Source organism: Lepeophtheirus salmonis, chromosome 14 (assembly GCF_016086655.4).
Source record: "Lepeophtheirus salmonis chromosome 14, UVic_Lsal_1.4, whole genome shotgun sequence".
In the NCBI taxonomy this organism is placed as follows: domain Eukaryota; kingdom Metazoa; phylum Arthropoda; class Copepoda; order Siphonostomatoida; family Caligidae; genus Lepeophtheirus; species Lepeophtheirus salmonis.
Genome location: NC_052144.2, coordinates 39569898 through 39590700, shown reverse-complemented (window position 1 = coordinate 39590700; position 20803 = coordinate 39569898). Strand labels below are relative to the sequence as shown.

At 30.4% G+C, this 20803-nt stretch overlaps 1 protein-coding gene across 1 annotated transcript in view; it reads right to left on the bottom strand.

The window, feature by feature from the left end:
- LOC121128868 (sodium channel protein 1 brain) overlaps positions 1-20803 on the bottom strand; it is a 244362-nt gene that overhangs the window by 176850 nt on the left and 46709 nt on the right. Inside the window, exon 2 of the mRNA XM_071893258.1 lies at positions 18720-19469. Within this exon, the coding sequence (XP_071749359.1) occupies positions 18720-19205 (486 nt within the window). The 5' untranslated portion in view covers positions 19206-19469. The remainder of the gene's footprint in view (positions 1-18719; positions 19470-20803) is intronic.

Below are 20803 nucleotides of genomic sequence, written 5' to 3'. Positions count from 1 at the left end.
TTTTATTGTTTTTCAAAGTATTCTCCAGCTTGATTTATACACTTTTGCTAGGGCTCAACCCAATCGTCGAAGATCTTTTTCGACTCCGATTGAGATACCTACAAAACATGGTTTTTAAACGCTTCAACAGCATCTTCTGGCGACGAAAATCGTTGACCAAACATTTTTTTCTTGATGTGCGGGAATAAAAAGAAGTCATTGGGTCCCAAGTCAGGGCTTTACGGCGGATGACCCATCAATTCGACGTTTTGGCCAGTCAAAAGACGATGGCTTGAGCCGATATGTGAGAGCTTCTCTTGTTCGTTTTTCGAATTTCTCTGAAGACTTTAGGCAAACAAATTGTGATGTACCACTCAGAATTGACGGTCCTACGATGCTCAAGTGGAACAGTGGCCACATTACCAGTTTTGCCTAAGAAACAGGCGACCATTTGCTTCGAAGTGCTTCTTCCATGAACAACTTTCGTTGGATTTGGCTCGTCTTCGAAGACCCACACGGTCGATTGTTGTTTTGTTTCGGGGCTCATACGCATGGATGCATAATTTGTCACCAGTAACAATCTTATAAACGTCTTTTGAAGCACCGCGAACATATTTTTTCAACATTTCTCTGCACCAATCGACACGAGCCTTCTTTTGAGCGATTTTCAAATGGTGCGGAATCCAATGAGAACAAACCTTTTGTACAGCCAGGTGTACAAACAATATCGACTTTATGCTGATGGAAGAAATTTCCAAGGATGCCTCTATCTCACGGTATGTCACATGACGATCATGCATTATCACTTCACGCACGGTATCAATGTTCTCTGTCACATCGGTCGTTTTTGGACGACCTTCACGGAATTCGTCTTTGAGCGAGCGTCGACCATGATTGAATTCATTAAACCAGTTTTTCACAGTGCTATAAGATGGTGCTTTATCGCCATACAAAGATTTAAGGTCATCAGTGCACTCTTGTCGTGTCTATCACGTCGAAAGTTGTGAAAAATGATCGCACGAAAATGTTCACATCTTAATTCCATTTTTTGCCAAATTAATTTTTTCAAGTCACTCTAAACAACACAAATGATGGTCGTACGTCAAAAATTTCTTAATACAATTATGCTACAAAAATGTCAAACTTGCCAAAAGACATGTCAAATTATATTATTATAATAATATTTTGAATAATATTTTGTATGCTTGTTAGGTCGGAAAATTTTCAGACCACCCTCATATTTAATAACAGCATCATCAAATTTACCTATTCCTCATCAGTGCTCATAGATGATCAATCGAATTTGTTGCTTCTGTTTTTGTTTTCCTTTTGAAATTTTTTTTCACCAGTATATGGCTTCGCATTTCCATAGATCGTTTCTTCAGGACTCTTTTGATGCAGTCACGTATAAGTCGTTGATGAGGCAAATCATCAATTGTGATATCCTCCTTGATCCTCTTCTTCAAACTGGACAGGAACTCCAGATCCTTCTTTCAATTGTGCCCTCAATTTCTTGCTTCCGAAAGAGATCTTTTCCATATTTCTTCATTTTGGGCACCTTAAAAACCAGGCTTCTGAAGCAATTCACAATGTACATCATCCTTAACACCTCAGCTTCAGTATCTAGAAGATCTGAGATGATCTGCATTATGGATTTTTGCACAATCATGATGACGAAATATGTATTGTAGTTCTGTTTTTTGTTTGTTTTTTTGCACAAAAGACGGTTGAACCAGAATATAAAAAATAATCCCTTAACCTTCCCCTATTAACCAGAAATTTAACATTAATTTATCGACCCAGGTCTTTTTTTAAAGTCCCAACTCCGTAAAACTACCATTTTTTTTTCTTCTGGCTCAATAATGCATTGGCAGCATTATTTGATAATGATAAAATAATAAAACCATCAAATAAAATACATCTCTTATAAAAAGCAACAGAATAGTTTAATTGAAAAACTTTTCATAGTTAGACAGTAAGAAAATATTTTATATTACTATAAAGTTTGATGACTCTTATAGATTTATGTGAATATCAGCAATATGGCACATAATTCTTTTTTTACATTCAAATACAATTTATGTTTATGTATGTCTGTGCCTATAAAATGGGTATGTATCATAAATTATAATAATATTTCTGAACGTTTGGATTCCATATGAATACAGGAAAAATGTAAGTTAAATAAAAATAGAAGTGTTGGGGGGTATATTGTATGTATAAGTTTTCCTTCACGTCATATTTTATCTTTCTATCTCAAAATAGGAGACAGCGACAGTGGAAAGATGAAACAAAGTGATCATGAAAGCAGATGGAAGGTTTGATTATGTGGCGAAGGCTGTGATTTTGTCTCTAATGGAGTATGTCGTGGAATTTCAACGTTCCTCTCTTGTTGTCTCCAATTTTAAAATAAAAAGAGAAAGTATGACGCGTGTCAAACTTATACAATGTACCCTTTTCAAGTTGTGTAGACATACTTTGATTCCCAGGAATGAATCAAATAGATAGGGTCATGGACCACTCTGACTACTTGTTAGGATATATCAAGTAGTATGTGATTTAAGCTAAAAAATCTTTATATTTCGTTACATTGATGTGTGTTCGAAATGATTTTTTTCTTCTTTTTTTTAGAATAATTTATTGCACACAATAGATGAATGTGATCGATGACAAAATCGACGGAGCATCTCGTTCAACTATCCATCCTGTCATCAATGAAGACCTACGGTACTGAAGCTATGCAAGTAAGTAAGGATAGCTTTTAACTCGTCAAACAAGGAGAACAGGGTCACCCGAACCAAGGCTTTGATGAAAATACAATAGAAGCCTCCAGTAAAGATCTTGTCGGGTACTTATTAGATTAGAAAAATTTCTGTCAAACCCAAAAATATAACTAGAGGAATAATAGATGTTTGGGAAAAAGTCATTATAACGTCCCAAGAATCATGAAGGCCGAGTACCCAGGACAAATTATGCTTATTAGCCATGTCAGGTTCATGTTATGCCGACCTTCATCTTTAAGCAGAGCCTGAAAGGCAACACCAAGTTCTACATCAGTATTCTGCATACCTAAGTCTTCTTCCAGATCTGCAGCATCATGAATTACCAACTTTGGATCTAACAGCAATACGGGGCACCCTTTTACACCAGCAAAAGAAAACTCGATTTAGTTGTATTATTATAATACAATACCAACATATAATATATTGTTACTTAGTGATATAATTTATTCTATTTGATAACAGAATAATTAAAAAAAGGAAAAACAACCTCGATGACGTCACGAAGGATCGATTTTACCCTATTTTAGGACCGACAAATGGGATTGTACTGGATAGGACCGGACTGAACTGGACCGCGGTCCCAAATAAGGACCGACACAACACTACACAGCACCACAATATCCCTGAGAGCTGGGATAAGAATGGCATTCCGGACTTTACTACCCAATAGGACTATAAAACCAGGCGTTTCCGGGGACGTTGTTAATGTGTAGTCGTATGTAACCGAGATTGTATTGATTTAATGTCAAATTTGTGTAATATTTTGTGAAAATTTTAATAAAATCTATTAAGAAATAAAGTTTAGCTTTTTTTCTTTTTTTTTTTTCTCGGCTTCTGAACGTTAAGATGAACAATGCATTATCTGGCTGTAGCACTTTTGATGTTCAGAAAAAGAGTATGCGGCAACTGTGCTTTGTTTACTTGTAATTTACCCACTTGATTAATATGCTTTTGATATTCTACTTCCATATGTTGGTAAAATTTACCTAAGATTATTTTATGGTACGTAAATAGTAAAAACCAAGATCAATACGAAGGAATTATTCATTTAAGTTAATCTTTATAATCCATATAAAGTATTATCCATCCTGACCATTTCTATAACCATATTGTACCCACAATCTAAATAGTCCTTGTTCCCTTCTTTTTAATATATTATTTGAATTGTAACTAATGGCTTTCTAAGCTGGGTTTGTATATATGTACGAGATCTGATCTAAAAGAAATAGTTATTTTTTAATTCCGAGTTCAATTTTTATTCGATGCACAAATTTTTTGCACTCTTCATATCTATTAGAAGGCTAAAATACTTGAATGAGTTCAAGGATCAGTGAAAAAATACATGAGATTTTCTTAAATAGTATTGAGAAACATTCGTTTTTGGGGTCTCAATAGGATATAATTTGTTATAAAAACATTACGTAGTTAAAATGTTAGAATTTTACTGTTCCATTGAAATCTGAGCACTTACTAATTCAATAATTAATTAAGGTTGTACAAGCTAACATAGAAGTCGAGAAAATGACACTTGAACGTGATCGACGAATTTCCATTCGCACACTCCAAGCAGTTGGGAGTCTCCAAGACCACTGTCCAAATCATCAAAAAGTCTGAACTAGACAAGAAGAAGGGCTCTGTCAAAAGGGTCAAACTTGACCCAGAGGAGTTAAAGAAAACAACCCAGGCCAATCCCTTCAAGTCCATGATGGCCCCTGTAAGCGATCTCTCGGAGTTTCACATCAGACTGTCCGGAGAGCTATCAAAAAAGTGGGTGGAAAGAGCCTTGCGAGGGTGAAAAGGCCACTTTTAACACCAGCAATGAAAGAAACCCATCTCCGTTGCACTACTCTTTTGAATAAATTTGGTATGAGTAATTTAAGATCTTTCAGACTCTTTTTCACAAGTTTGGCCACCCTAAAGCCCTGATGACAACCCTCTCGACTACATATTTTGTGTGTATGTAGAGGAGTAGGCCTTCTGTGTGCGTCATCCAAACATCGAGGCACTAAAAGCTACACTCAGCCAGCACTGGTACACCATGAAGAGGACTACATCCTCAGGGGGTGCCAGGCCTTTTGCTACCGCCTGGAAGACATCACTACTGCTAAGGGCAGAATTATTTATAATTAAGGGAGCTCAGACACACATCTAGTTATTTTATTAATTTTGCTAAAATTCTATTTTTAATTAATAAATTATATCTTGTTGATGTTCAAAATTTTGAGATATTAATGAACCACTCGGTATTTAACCGAAGAAACTAACTCAAACCCATTTTTTTTTTTTTTTTTAGATTTTAAAAATGTTGTCTTGTTCAACTAGTAAATATCTAAGACTGATATTCTTAACAATGCTCAAAAAGTTATATAAATATATATAATTCTATCATTAATTAATGAATTATATCTTGCTAAAGTTTAAAATTCAAAGTGTTTAGATTTTAATAGACCACTTGATAAAATCAAATTTAAATGAAATATTCCTTACTTTAAAGAATTATATATGTGTACAAAATATCAGCTTATTTCATAAAGTAGCAATGTTTGCGTCTTATAAATTGAAAAAATGAAACTCTAAAGAAGGATTTCAATATAAAAAAATTACCAAACCTTGATTAAAATTTGCAAAATATACGAACAGTTCCAAGAACCAACATATATACAACAACAAAAAAGTTGCGTAAATTATTGCTCGACGTTTCAGGAGCATACTAAAAAGTTTTGCCGATAAAATGTAGCTTAAACAGAATTAATTTTATTATATAATTAGAAAAAATCCCAGTTCACTAGCGGAGGGTTAAAAAGTTTTTCAAAGTACTGTTCATAATTCATAATATTTTATATTCCTAACTAGCATTTTGTAAAACATAGTTATCTTATCAAAATAAACCATCATCTTTTTTTTTTTTTTTTGATAATTTCCGTTCAATATGCTTTTTCTTTTCACTCTTTTCAATAATAAAACATCCCAAGGAACACCAAAATACGTCTAGTCTTTTTATCTTTCAAATCAAGATAAAAATTCTAAAAATGCAGTTACTTAGAATATGTTTACCAACATAGTAAAAAAATCCTTTAGATACAAATGATGATTGAATTCGGAAATAGTAAATGACTATTTTTCTTTTATCAAAGTAGTATGAATTAAAATTATGACTATTAAATATTTTGGATTGAAATAATAATTTCCTTATTGTTTTTACCATCAAAAATATGAAAATAACGTTTATAAGACGAAACATTTGTTTTTGTGGCCTAGAATGTGCTTTCACAAAAATATTTATATACTTCGTTTACATGATTTATTGTAATTCTTTGTCTCGAAATATCTTAATAAAAGAAGAAGAAAACAATAAACTGTAGTTTTTAGATTCAAAAACTATTTTAAGAAAAAGTTTTCTCAAGAAAATGTCTTAGTAAGAGTAAAAAAAATAATGACTAAAAATGAAAATCAAATAAATTCATCATTTTTGATCACAATGATAAAAATTGTAGTTCATTGAAAAGTGAAGATTTAGTTTTTGAAAAACAATTATTCGTATATTTATTTATTGGTAGAATAACCTAAAAATGGTACTCTCTAAAGCCTCAAAATTAGAAAATAAAGGCTAGATATCAAAATACATTCTGTCTTGATATAATTACGACACTATTTTTTGATCTAATTTTTTAAAAATGATCAGATGTACTCGAAATCCTTAAATCATTTGTTTTGTTTTGTAACGACTCGTTTGTTTCTTTAGCCAAAAGGGCATGAACAAACTAAAAAATATATATATTCCTCCTGTCTAGTGAAAGTATTCAATTTAGTAATAAACAAAACGTCCAACAACCACCCCGACAACCACCTCTTTGACATTCACCCTTATAAAACAGAAAAAGAACTTAGAAAATGACACCTCCCTTATAAGCTCGAGATTCTTATCCCTTATCCGTACAACCAACTCCACCTTGGGAATGAAAAAACTGTAGATGAGATATTGAAGGAATCATAAGAATTGGTATACTACTATAACCCAAATGCAATCCATTCCTCCGCAAGGCGGAGTTGGTTGTACGAATAACAAATTAAGAATATCGAGATTTGTATTCCCAGCTTTTGAGGGAGGTTTCTCTTTCAAACTTATTTTTGTATGTATTAAAATAAATAGCGGGGACTGAAAGATGATTGATATCTGCATGTTCAAAAGACACGGCCCCACTCTCTGAAGCATTGATTATTAGTTCTAATATAAGTAAACAAAGTTCATGTTAATAAAAACTAAATATTTATAAGTACCTTTTCATAGACAAGACTTTTATTTGGATCTAAAATATGACTACTCATATTAGAATTGCAATAATTTCAGTGCATTGCAATTCCAAAATGAGCAGTCATATCAATCATCCCTCAGCCCCCCGTTATGATATTGTAATACATCCAAAAATAAGTTTGATCGAAAAGAGTGACTCGTGGGAAACCCAATTTATTTAGTAGAAGGATTCATATATTTACAAAAAATTGGCAATTTTTATGGAAACATTTTTATTATTAGAATGATTGCTACTACTTAAATTGGTCAAATTGAGTATGAATAAATATTATGGTATACCCTCTTCTTTGAAGTACATATACATAATGTATATTTCCCTCTGGATCTGTGCATGAACTACCGCACATTGAGTATAAGAGAATAATTTCTCCCAAGCGGGTTGTTCATTGAGCTACGTTGTTCTATCTCATATTTTTAGCTAATTTAATAACTAGTGAGGTAAACTTTGTTTCGCATTCTTTTTACATAATAAGTACACAAATTATAATTATAGATGCATGCATTCATTAACTTAAGTGTGAGTCCTCTGTGGTTTTCTGACTTATATTCGATATATCAGGAACACAACATCTCAATCCAAGAGCAAAAATTTGTTGACTAGTGCTATATTGAAACATATCCTTTCGTTTTTCTGTATCTACCATTTCCGATCATAACTTTGTCCTTGTCAAAATATCTACATCGTATACCTATATGTAGATATATATACTATATGTATATAAAATACAACTAAGTCTTTTTTCTACATATATGGTATATAAAAGTGTTTTTTTCATTTTAATTCTTTTGTATTGATACCCATTCCGAAGACAAGGTTCGTTTAATCTACCTTTTTCAAAAAGAGGAAAAAAAAAAATTCTTTCAAATGTTAAAAAAAAATAATAATGGGATAGGTGTGTGGGGGGAGGGGGGGGAGTGTTTAAAACTAGGTAGGTAAGTACTTCTTGATGGGAGTTTTAAGTATGCCTATTCCTTTCTCCCCACATTAAGTACAAAAAAATATTTTTTAATTCCTTTGAAAAGTAGATACTGTAATGCAATTTTGACTTTTTGACGTCAATTATCATGAGTGGACTTTTGGTTGAGAACATTGTTGCCAAAGTACAATTTGCCAAACGCACATCTCGCCAAAGGTACATTAGGGACATTTAACCGAAAAATATATTTAATAATAATATATTGATGTATACGATTGTATATTTTAATTCAATTTAAAATTATATTATGATAAATAGGTATAGTTCATATGCAATAAATGACAAATAGGTAAATTAATTAGTGTTCTTCTGCAGAAAAATATTTTATCTTAATTAATTGTAATAGTATACATACAACGCAGTAGTATGTGGTTTGAAACTTTACTGTTGGGAGTTTTTTAATAAATAAAATAATAAAAAACACGACAGCAATTCTAATGGAATAAATCCACTTAAGGGACTCGAACTTTCGAATTTTTATACCTAAGACTGCGAATTAATACTTTCAATGGATGTTATGCTCCTGTGATAACCATAACATGTGCCTTAAAAGCTTTTTCAATAAATTTTGGCTATGAGGACAGTTTCGACGTTCGGAGTCAAATTGTTTATAATGTCAATTGTCATATTTTATAAAAAAAAAAGTATTAATTAGATTTAGATAGTCAAACATATACCTATATAAAAAAGATCCGGCCTCTGGAATTCATAAATTGCAGTTTTCATGATATTATTTAATTCCAATATCAAGCCTATCACGGGCCTCTTTTTTTAGGTATAGATAGATATACATTTGAGTATTTGAATTTAATAGAAGGGTTTTTTTCTTGTTGTTTTTTCCATAAAAATATGAAAAATGGTTGACAAATTTCTAGTATTAAAAGATTCAGATAAATTGAATCGCAAACCCCTGTTATGAATAAGTTTAGTAAAATTGATTTGATTAATGAAATTATTTTCTCTGTTAGTATACGCGTATATATATATATATGATGGTAATGTTTTTATTTATAATTTCTAAAAACTTAGAAGCTTTTCAGATGTTTTATGTAAATTTATTGAATTAAATGAGTACATGCATGAATAGTTTATGTACATTATATGCTAAATATTATGTACTTATACGTAGTAAACTACTTATGTACATGGGTATAAATATATTTAGTTTCTGGAAGAGTTAACCTTATTATTTCACTTTTTGAGTGCTTTTGGAACTAATTCAACTTACACAAACTAATAATTCAATACCAACATTTTAACACAGATATTATATATTTTTGCAAGGTCACTTTATAGAATTCCATCTTACACCAATTTTAAAAGATAAAATGTTTAATCATTTACCACGGATTGCTCTCATTAATTAATCATTGTTTAATATTGATGGTAGCAAGGAATACAAAAAAAAAGAACGCTAAGGAACACCAGCTGGCTTCCGTGAGAGTCTTACGAGGCTCTTAATACAATTTATACATTTATAGTGATGTAAATCGTGTGATTTTTAGATGCCCACTTTCCTGGAATTGGTAATCTGAAGAATGAATATTCTTTTCTTTAGTAGTTGTCCTTATTATTTAATTCCCGAGCTGTGAACTTTCTTTTCAACAATATTCAATTATAATCTAATCCTGATTGAACATTCGTATGTGCTCATAAAAGGCCGAGAGTAACCTTGAGGATTTTTTGCAGAGGCCTTGTAGGACTCAGAGTACAATAAAGAACCGACATGATCAAAGTAATTCTTGCCCATGTTCTTTTCATTTCTTTCTCCCCCTAATCTCTTGTCATAGCTGATTCTAGATGATCTAATGAAGCGTCATGAGCTTTATTCTTTCTCTCCCCCAAAACATTCTTCAAATTGTCAGAGTAACAATGTTGATTTTCAGTTTTTTTTTTTTCTTTTAACATGGCCATTATACATAATATTTTCTTCACTACTAATATGATGTTTGGAGATGGGTTTTTGTAAGAATGCTAGGAGAAGTTGGGAGCGATATATATGGGGTAAACCTGAAATAAGACCCTCTTTATTATCAGCTGCCTGTTTTATAATTTTTGAGGGAGAAAATGAATTTCCTTATAAAGAAAGGAACCTTTCTACATTTAAACTAGTCTTAGTGGAGGGATAATATTATATTTGTAGTAAACAAAAACATCTTTATTTTATTATCCATTTTTAAATCAATTTACCCCAAAGATAGGCGAGAATTCTTCTTTTAGAGGGAGATGTTAACACACACACAACTTATTAAATAATTAAGAAAAAAGAAGAGTGCACGCATCAGCCATTTTTCCTTTTCTAATCACTATACTTAGTTTCTTCTGTACACACATCCCCTCTTTAATAATACTAGAAACATGTAAGCGAAGGCTCAATTGCACCCGAATCAGTTATTCAATAATAATGTAACCTTAATCCCTATGATATTTTTTAGGTCCGAACCTCCAAAAAATGCTTATAAAATTCAAAAATTAAACAACAATAAAAGTTGTAGATTAAGACCAAATAATGAACTTGAATTATCAGACAAGACGATGGACCATCTGGTGGAGAGTTATAATTTCTTATAACACAGTTTCTATAATATGTAGAGCTTTTAAGAAATGGAACAAAAATCCCCTTGAATGAGAGAAAGCGCCTGACTTGAAATATTGAGCATTGCTAAGTAAAAAAAATGCCTTCCAAGTATTTATTTATGTACAAATTTCAGTGTGTGAGTTTGCTATTATTTTTCAATCACTTCTTTTTAAAGTTTTTTTTTTTATTCTCTTAAATCCAGTTTGTATTTTATTCATAGTATTTATTATTTTCAGAATTTTTAAATCAAAAAGTACTTCACATGAGTCTATAGCTTGGCAACTTGTCTCTAATTTAATAAATATATATAAAGTGAATTAGTTTAGCCAAATTTTATGACCATATTTGATTATATTGGAATTTAAAGAGACCCCTTAACTAAGACACAAATAATATACTAAAATAAATCAGTTGTGAATTGTGGGAATACTCAAGAAATGTGGGAACAATATTGACTTTGTAAAAATATTGCTACAAACTCCCAAGCTTAAAAATAACTTCAAAATGTGGTTGAATTTTATTTTGCTCGGAAAAGAAGCGTTTTAACATTTTCTGAATGATATAACCACATACCACAGAAGGTAGAACCTGAGTTTTACTCTACATATATTTACAAATGCTGTGCATTTTATTTTTGGTTAATATACATAATGTATTCAGAAGTAGCCAAATCCTAATACGTCTCAATATCTACATTAATATATTTAATTGTTATTTTATAAATCTATGATCTATGGATAGTGCCTATATACTTTTATATATAGACACTTGGTCTTCAATTGTATAAATATAAGATGTAATGAGGCATCACTATAAAAATTATTTTCAAGCAAAAAACTTGTATTTCCTATTGAAAAAAATCCACTTTCGTATTGATACATTCTGTTATTTTTTTGGATTTTGAAGTAAACGATTTTTAGGTAGAATTTATGTTTCAGCAAGATTTAAAGTTACTTTAATTAGAAATCTTCAAACTTTGGTGAGATTTTGATATTTTTTTAAGGGGCATACACTTTTTAAAAACTGAGAGCGTCTGCTTTATATGATAATACAAAGTTGGTTGGAATCGACATTGATGGAAATACTTTTCTCTTGTTAATGTGAATCAATACGACAGTTTACCACGTTAAAAGTAACAACATCAGAGGTTTTTTCCATTTATTTTAGATGTCAAATATGTGATTAATTAACTACTTCTGAGAGATATCCATTGTGCGTCCCATCATTTTGAATTCTGGAGTCATTTAAAAATAATAATATTTTTTTAAAAATTGCAGAATGATTATTTCTAATACAATCAAATCTGAATAAGATAATACAATTTTTCACAAAAATATATTTTCTTAAATTCTATAAGTAACTTCTCATAAAAATCACACCTTAATCCACAAAACTATCTAAACAAAAATTTATCAAATTCGCAAATAACATTCAAAACATATTATGGCTATTAATTTATTTTTCTTAAATACATAATAATTATACTTAATAGAGTATTTCCATCAGTATTGAATATGAACTTCATAATTACACCGTTGAGTATCATGGGGAAAAAATCTTATTTTAAACTTTACTAGTAAAAAAAAGATAAATGATTTTTTTTTATATATACTAATAAAGTTTATAATACAACAAGTATTCCTACTCCATTAAGAAATCCTTGGGATCATTTTACACCGATCCCAAGAATAGAAGATAAGTTATTCTACTTTAAATGAGATTTCTTAGCCATCAAAGGGATAAAAAACAAAACAAAGAGGTTATAAAATTAAAGAATCAAAAGTTTCCAAAAGGTTATAGTTGTTTATACTCTTAAAATATTGCTTCTCTTATTAATTCATATACTTTTAAATAAAATATGATTAAAATATTTTATATTAATACGAAAGGAGCTTGATTTTATATATATTTGATTAAAAACTCTTTTAAAGTTAGGAAATGTAAACATAATAATTTATTATTAATCAAAGTTGAACATAAATACAGTGAAAAAATTTGACTTTAAAATTAATTATAATAATTGAACTAACTATAAAGAGGACCAAAAACAGTTGCAATACTTTTTGCTTTTGACTCAATTACAACTGACTCCTTTCTACTGAGTGTTACAGTATCTTAAATCTATCTTTTATGATAGAATTTTGAATTGTTATATAATTATATCAACTGGTAATAAAATAAATTCAAAGTATATAAGTTAGAGCAAAAATCATGAAAAACTTTGTTCCCAATATCTCAAAGAAAAGTCCACAGGAATGTCTGATTTTTAACAATAATCTACATTACATTATTCCATGGAGCATGGACAAACTAAAAAAATATTATCAGCAAGGGCAGCCTGTGGTTTGGGGGTTAATATTTTTATATATTAAAAAGACCTTTCCTTTTTAATCTATTTTTTCTTGCGCCCAAAATACAATTTTGAATTTATAAATACAGGAGGTCTCCTCATAACGTGACTTCAAACACAGTGGATTTCGAATAACGCGGTATTTTGAATTTTTCTCCGACTCCCCGAGCAGTGCAGTGTATTCCCCATACATTGCGTTTTTTTATATTACGATAATAAATTATACAAAAAAATTTGCATTTGTTGATTTGTTTGTTTGTTCGTTCATATTATTTATATATATTCATATAATAGAACTCTATAATTTTGCATAGGGGGGAGTGTGCTGAAGTGAGGAAAACTTTTGGTTAAATTATATATTATACAAACTTTCAATTAAAAAGTCTCCTGAATAAATATTGGTTAAGTTCCGAGTATTTAAATTTTACAGTATTGAAATGACCGGATTAAAAAACAAGTAAATACCCAATTAAGATTAAATTTGACTATCTTGCCTGGTATATATTATTTTAAATAACATATGATGAATAAAATGTTATACATAATTGTCATGACCATAATAATAATTACTCCCATTTTACGGATTTTAGTACTATTGGTTTCGTTATATTGGTGTTTCCCTGTATCATTTATATTCATTTTTATAATATGTGTCCTTTTGAAATTGTTATCGTTTTTTTCTTATTGTGTACACAAGCGAGTTACGCTTTCAATATATATATTTTTACTCGTTGTTTGTATATGTTAAAGGTGGCATGTTCAGAATTACAGTCCACTAACTAATCTGTGTTGTGACATAGGCCCATCCTTGCCTTAAAAAGGAGAGTAAACGCTCGGAAGAGGTTTTATTTAACTATACAATTACCTGTACAACGTAATAAGCGGGGACACCCTGTTAATATAGACAGTAGTATCCTATAATTAATTGTATTATTTTGCCTCAAGTTGGCCCCACTCTTGATTGTTTTATAAATACACAACGCACATGTCCCATTTTTATATAAAAAAAATTTACAGTAGCTTTTTTAATGTTCAAGAAAAAGGGCATTTTGTCACTCTCTGCAGTTTTAACTACTAAAAACATGTACATAAATGCACTTTGTAACTTGTATCATTTTTGAATAAAGATATTAAAATTATTGAAAATTTAAAAATACAAATTTGCGTCCTTGTAATCTACATATACATTAACGTAATTTTGTATCATTTAAAAAATAACAAGAGTAGAACAACCAATCATATTATACTCTTTTTGCAAAGAAAGCTAAAAATTATAATTAAATATGGACATTTTTACATAAAAGTATTAAAATACAAATAATTAAATAAGGAAAAAATACAGACAGTTCATGTAGTAAGTATTTAATTACTGTGAATATCCAATGATCATATTTGTTATTAAAAAAATCTAATAATTTGCATATCTATATTAATTATAATAGTACTTGACACACTGATAAAGAATCTGGTTTTTTTGAAATTTCAACTTGAAGTTTGTGAGTATTTTTACCATTCTTATAGGCTTGAGGTAACTTTGGAGTAAGAAACCCATCCCATAATCCGCATGAAAATAAATTATGTCAATACAAATATGGGCTTTATATTTCATCTCGGATCATCTAATCCTGAGAAAATGTCATAAACCACCTTTTTAGAGGATTTTTTTTATAAAAATAAACCAAAGGAAATCATTTGAAGAATTAATAACTGGTATTTTATTCTAACTTGAAATATATGTTTATTTTTGAGTAGAACTGTCACATTCTAAGAAAATGTCACTTAAATGTCAAATACCACTTTTTTACAAGATTATTTTTTGAAAATAACGCTTATACAGGGTCAAATTGTCGCCAAAATATTTTTCTACAAAAAACAACACAAAATATCCATTTTTTATCTTTTTTATTGAAAACCAAAACTATGACGAGCATATAGATATAGAGTAGCCATTCATTCGGTTTAATCACTGTTGGCATCAATAACGGCCTCAATACGGCCTCTGAACCGGCCGCAGGCTCTTCTGACCATTTCATTGTCCATGTTGCCGAATACCTCCTTGATTAAGTCCATCAGGCTGGCCTTGGTGCTATGGGGGTTGGTATGTCTCTCGACATAGCCCCAGACAAAATAGTCCAAAGGATTAAGGTCGGGAGAGTTAGGAGGCTACAAATCCTTGGTTACGACGTCATAACAGTTCTCGGTTAACCACTGCATAGAGATTTTGGACACATGTCAGGGTGCTGAGTCCTGTCTCCGGCCACCCCTTGGATCCAAGGCAGAACCACCTTCTCCATAACATTCAAGTAGACCTCTGTATTGACCTTTAGACCCGTTTCAAACAAAACTCGGTGTCCCTGACCTTCCTGTCGGCGCCCTCCTCCTTGGGTGCCCTCTTTATGGTGGCATCAACATCCTAGGTGTCCTCTAGCTTCTTACGTATACGCTGAACAGTCCGTAAATTCACTCCTAACGTTGAAGCAATCATTGAATTGGAGTTTTCACCTCCATTATTAACCAATGGCATGACTACGGCGGACCTCGAAAGCTCCTTGTTCTACTTATAGCTCTTTATCTCCTCATATGATGACGGCATGATACTAATTGAACGACAGCTGACGAGAATAGATTTCCTATTTGGTACCGGTTTTTTTATTTGATAATGTCGTCTTCAAGTTATCAAGGTTTAAAGTAGGCGAAAATTTGATCCCCGCTCACTGTATTTTTCCCTTGTTTTCAAGCCAAGGAATGCAATGGAAAGCGTAAATAATTAGCCTTTTCTTTTAATTTGAAATATTGGTTAAACTTTCTAGTGGAATCATCAAATCTACAGAAATTTTAATTTAAATCTTTAAAAATTACATTTTTACAGGATTATGATCTGATAAAAATAACGCCACGTTGTTTTTAAGGCAAAAATAAATAACTAGAAGCGTAAATAATTGGCATTTCATTTTTTTTTTAAATGTTTGCTTCTAAAAGAACCTATTTTGCCGCAATATTGATCCAATTTCAAAGTTGAATTTTTTCGAAATTAAATGGGGAATTTTTTTAAATAGTTTGATAATGAATTACATTTAATTTTCAAAAAAATTAATTAATACAAATATATTTTTTTATGAATTATTATCATGTTATCAACCTCAAGCTATTTCTGTAAAAAAAATTACAACATATTTCTTGTTAGGTTGTGTTATTCATGTAATTTAAAATAATGCAGTCCATGTGAAATACATATTACATATTATGTATTCAACTTACAAATGACACGAATGAATCTTTGAAAGAATGACAATAGAATGAGGGGGATCTATGGACATTATAATTTACTCCACACTCTATAAAAATTGTTTTATTAGAAAGCACTGGATTGAAAGAAACAGAACAACGTGTAAAACACATATTCCCTTTAATAAAAATATATATGTATATACATATTAGAATTCAGAAAGCATCTTTATTAAATTATTTCAAATGTACACATACATAGTATATACAAGTCAAAAAAAGAAATACTCATTCTAAAGTATATCAATTTCTTTTAATAGAAAAAAGTGATTTACTTAATAGAAAACTATAAGAAATTTCCCTTCTTAAATTGAAAAAAAAAATATTTATAATACAATTTTAACAACTATGGCTAAAATTCAATATGTCGGCAATAAAAATGAACAAAAAATTCCATCAGAATGTACAAACTCAATTTTTGACATTTTTAATGTCATTTAATAGTAATACGTATATTCATACAAGAGCAAAAAGTGGAGACTGTAGTGAACGACAAATTATGTTAGAAATTAAAGAAACCATTAGTCGTTCAACAGTGGATGTTCAGTATCTATAAAAGATTTTATTTTTTCCTCTGATTCCTATCATATTGGGAATTTTGATCTAAGCAGCTGTGATGATTTATACATTATTATTTAGTTAATATGGTCACCTTTAATTGCGATGTACGCCTTATGTACTTATTAGAATATATTCAGTCTTTGTCCTACACTCTAACCTGATACAACGGCATCCTATCTACTCCACATAACACATAATTGGTGGTAAGAGTAAACATGGAGCAGACGGACATTACCACGGAAGAAGAATCATTTAAGAGAGTATCAATTAAGGCCCCCTCATTTGATTCGGAAGATCCTTCAATATTTTTATTTTTTTTAAATAATTGAGGGTCAATTTTCCACTCAGGGAATCATTAGGGACTTAACTAATTTTGTTTATAGAATTACTCGTCTCCCCACATCAGTATTTTCTAAGGTCGTTAAGGCCATCAGATTGATAAAATCATATCAGAAACTTAAGGAGGTAGTGATTTCAATACATACATATATGATAAATCAGAGTCCCAATTAATTGATTAAATGATTGAGCAGCACGTCCTTGTCGGCCGCCCCTCAATCCTCTTATAACTGGTAATGGAGACTGCAGAAAAGATTTGCGTCCAGGACGGGAGGGTTTGCCACAAGTTCATTGTGTCTTATCCCAAGACATGGCATCCGTTCTAGTATTTAGAAACAAGGAGTCTCGAAGAATTGGGAAAATTGGCGGATAAAGTCAGCGTAATAATACAAATGAACCCAGTAAATTACACTGATCTGCCTGGATATTAATTACACATATATTTTATGTTTTGAAATTTTTTATTTGACTTGTAGCTTTTAAAATATACTATTATTTCTTCTCAAAAATGTATATAAATAATTTGTAAAATATTAGGCGTTTCCATTCCAATTAAATATTTTTGCATATACGATTAAGCATAAAAGGACTGGCAAGTATATTACATATACAATTCATTAATCCAAAAACAATTATGAGCAAAATTCAAAAAAACAAATATCTACAATTTATCTTTTTATTTCATTTACCTATAAATCAAGCCCTTAGGCGTATTTAAAAAAACTAAGGGTGTTGTCCTGAAATTTATGAGATAAGTTGAGTTATTACATATAGTTTATGGCCATTAATTTAGCCCCATATGGCTTCTTCCAAATAAAATATATACATTTCTAATTATTTCACTATTACAATAAATTTTTTATACTTTAAGTAACATTTGCTTCAACTCTAGGTAAAGGATAAATTAAAGTATACTCTTACAAAAATTGACGATATTGAATTGAAGAGTACATATATAATTCAGATTATATTTTGAGAAAATTGTAGATTATTTTTTTTTTTATTACGGTTCAGATATATGAATATAGTAAAAAATTATTGCTCAAAAACCAAATAAATACAAAATATTTGGTTTATATTAATTATTATTACGAAAAATTTAGTCTTATTTTACAAACTTTTATGTTCATAAACTATTAAATACATTGCTCATTTCTTTTTTTGTAACAAATGAACCTATTTATTAAAAAAAAATTTATTGTTTGATGATTTACTATTACTTTTTTAATATATAAATATTTTTAGTATTATTTATATACATCTATAAATGAAAGCTGTTTTCTGTAAACAAAACGTGATCATAATGAAACTTTTGTTAATTTTTATGTTTTTTGTAAGAAAGTTTTTTTTATAAATGTATGAATGTATATTTTTTTCTTTATTTTGTTAAAGCAAAAGTTGAAGAAATCTTATTACTAAAGACTTCAATTATTAACATTGAACTTTTTTATGTTATTTGAAAGTAGGATAATGATATATATTTATATATTGAATGGAGGAGATTGAATTCGGAAAAAAAAGAAAAATAAATAATATATTTAGTTTCTCGTCTTACCTTTTCATAAACATACTGATCGATTTCTTCAATGGGCTTTCCAATGAGATCCTGTGGAAAAGGCTCATATTTAATGGGTAACTGTGCACCATCCACTAAATGTGGAGCCCTTTTAGGTAGAAACCCATAGTCTCGTATTAGATTAGAAGTCCGTACATTAATTTTTTCCAGGGATTTCTTCGTAAAGGGCCTCGCCTCAAACTGGAGTCGTGATGACTTAGGAGCCTTTTGAGCTGAGGCAGCAGAAGCGGCAACAACACTTGCCATGTCCAAATATCCAATCTCCTCACCCAATGGACCTGGTGGTTTCTTAGTGGGTCTTGGTGAAACTGTGGAGGACTTGAGAGTCGTGATTTCATTACCACCTGATGCCGTCATTTTGACGGGACTCGTTACAACACGTTTGGAGGGATTTCTACTCGATGAATGATCCCGTCTAGCTGCTGCAAATCCTGCTGCAAAGCTCGCCCTTCTTGCGACGCTCATTTTTATTTATTCTTTTTTTACTCTGAGTAAGACGTTCTCTTCTTCACAATATAAAACAACATAGAATATATAACAGGAATGTAAAGCTCTCTGTTTTTTCCCTTTCATATATAGATATATACTATTTTCTTCTTCTCTAGGGTGAGGAGGTGATCGAGGATAATACTTTTTGTGTGAGGCTGATATTTATTTAAGGATCCTTGTAGCTTTAACTCCTTAGACTCTTCGCCATCTTCTCATTAATCTTAATATTAATTATTACATCTGAAAAGAGAAAATAAAAAGGTATTTGAATGATTTGAAAAGTAGAAAAGGTACCTTTATTAAAGTAAATTTCATGTATACAGATTGTATTTTTTTTTAGTCCTTGGGGCTTATCTATATTTCAATTTATGAAATAGTAAGATGAAAAGAAATTATTGAAATCAATTACATATGTAATGCATACGTAGGCCACTATATATATTTCTGGCCTAATAATGAAAATGTGAATATTAATCATCAAAAATGGTTTTGCTGTTTTGAAAGTATTCTTTAGCATGATTTATGCACTTTTGCATGTGCTCAAACCAATTGTCGAGGCTCTTTTTCAACTCCGATTAAGACACCTCCAAAACATGGTTTTTAAACGCTTCCACAGCATCTTTTGTCGACGAAAATCGTTGTCCACGCATTTTTTTTTCTTGCTTTGTTGAAAGTTGTGAAAAATGATCGCACGAAAATGTTCACGAATTAATTTCATTTTTTTGCCAATTTTAATTTTTGAAAGTCATCTTAAACAACACAAATGATGGTCGTACGTCAGAACATTCTAAGTATAATTATGCTACAAAAATGTCAAACTTACCAAAGGAAATGTCAAATTATACCTGGCAACACATAGTGTAGCCTAGGACATAAATATATATAGCAGTCTACGTATACCTCCACTAAAAAAAAATACAATAAAATTCAATAAAAGGGATGTATTAAACAAAAATTCATCCATCACGCAAACATAAAATAAAAACTTTTCAAAAATGATGAATTGTAGAGTTTGTTTATAAAACTTAAAATTACGGGCTGTAAATAAAATTTTGACTCATTTAAGATCATTCAAACATATTTGTGAGTATCTTTTAAGCACGTAGACATGTTAACTTTTTTATATATCGTACAAGGATAGTAAAACCTAATAGTTTATTTAGTATGAAGCTAATTGGCTTGAATAATGTGATTCAACCGTCTACAAAATGACGAGCAGGCATTCATAATATAGACTGGCTTAATTTTTGTTCATTCTTCGTCTTATAAAAGGGGGCATATTCTATACCCAAACACAAAAGTTATAAACATTGTGATGAGGAATATCATAGTTAAAGAAAAATATTCAATGTATAATTTAAAAAGATCCATTTAAAAAATATGCATCTTCAAGGATTTCTGTTCGATTGTGTATTTTTTAAGTGATCCTATTTTGAAATATTCAAATTATTTACTCATCATGAATAGATTGTTTTTTTGTTTCCTTCTTGGTATCTCTACTCCCTTAGGAGGTCTGGTAGTTTTTCTCAGATGAATTCTCCCCCTGTGCGTCGTCCCTTGGAATTTGGAATCCG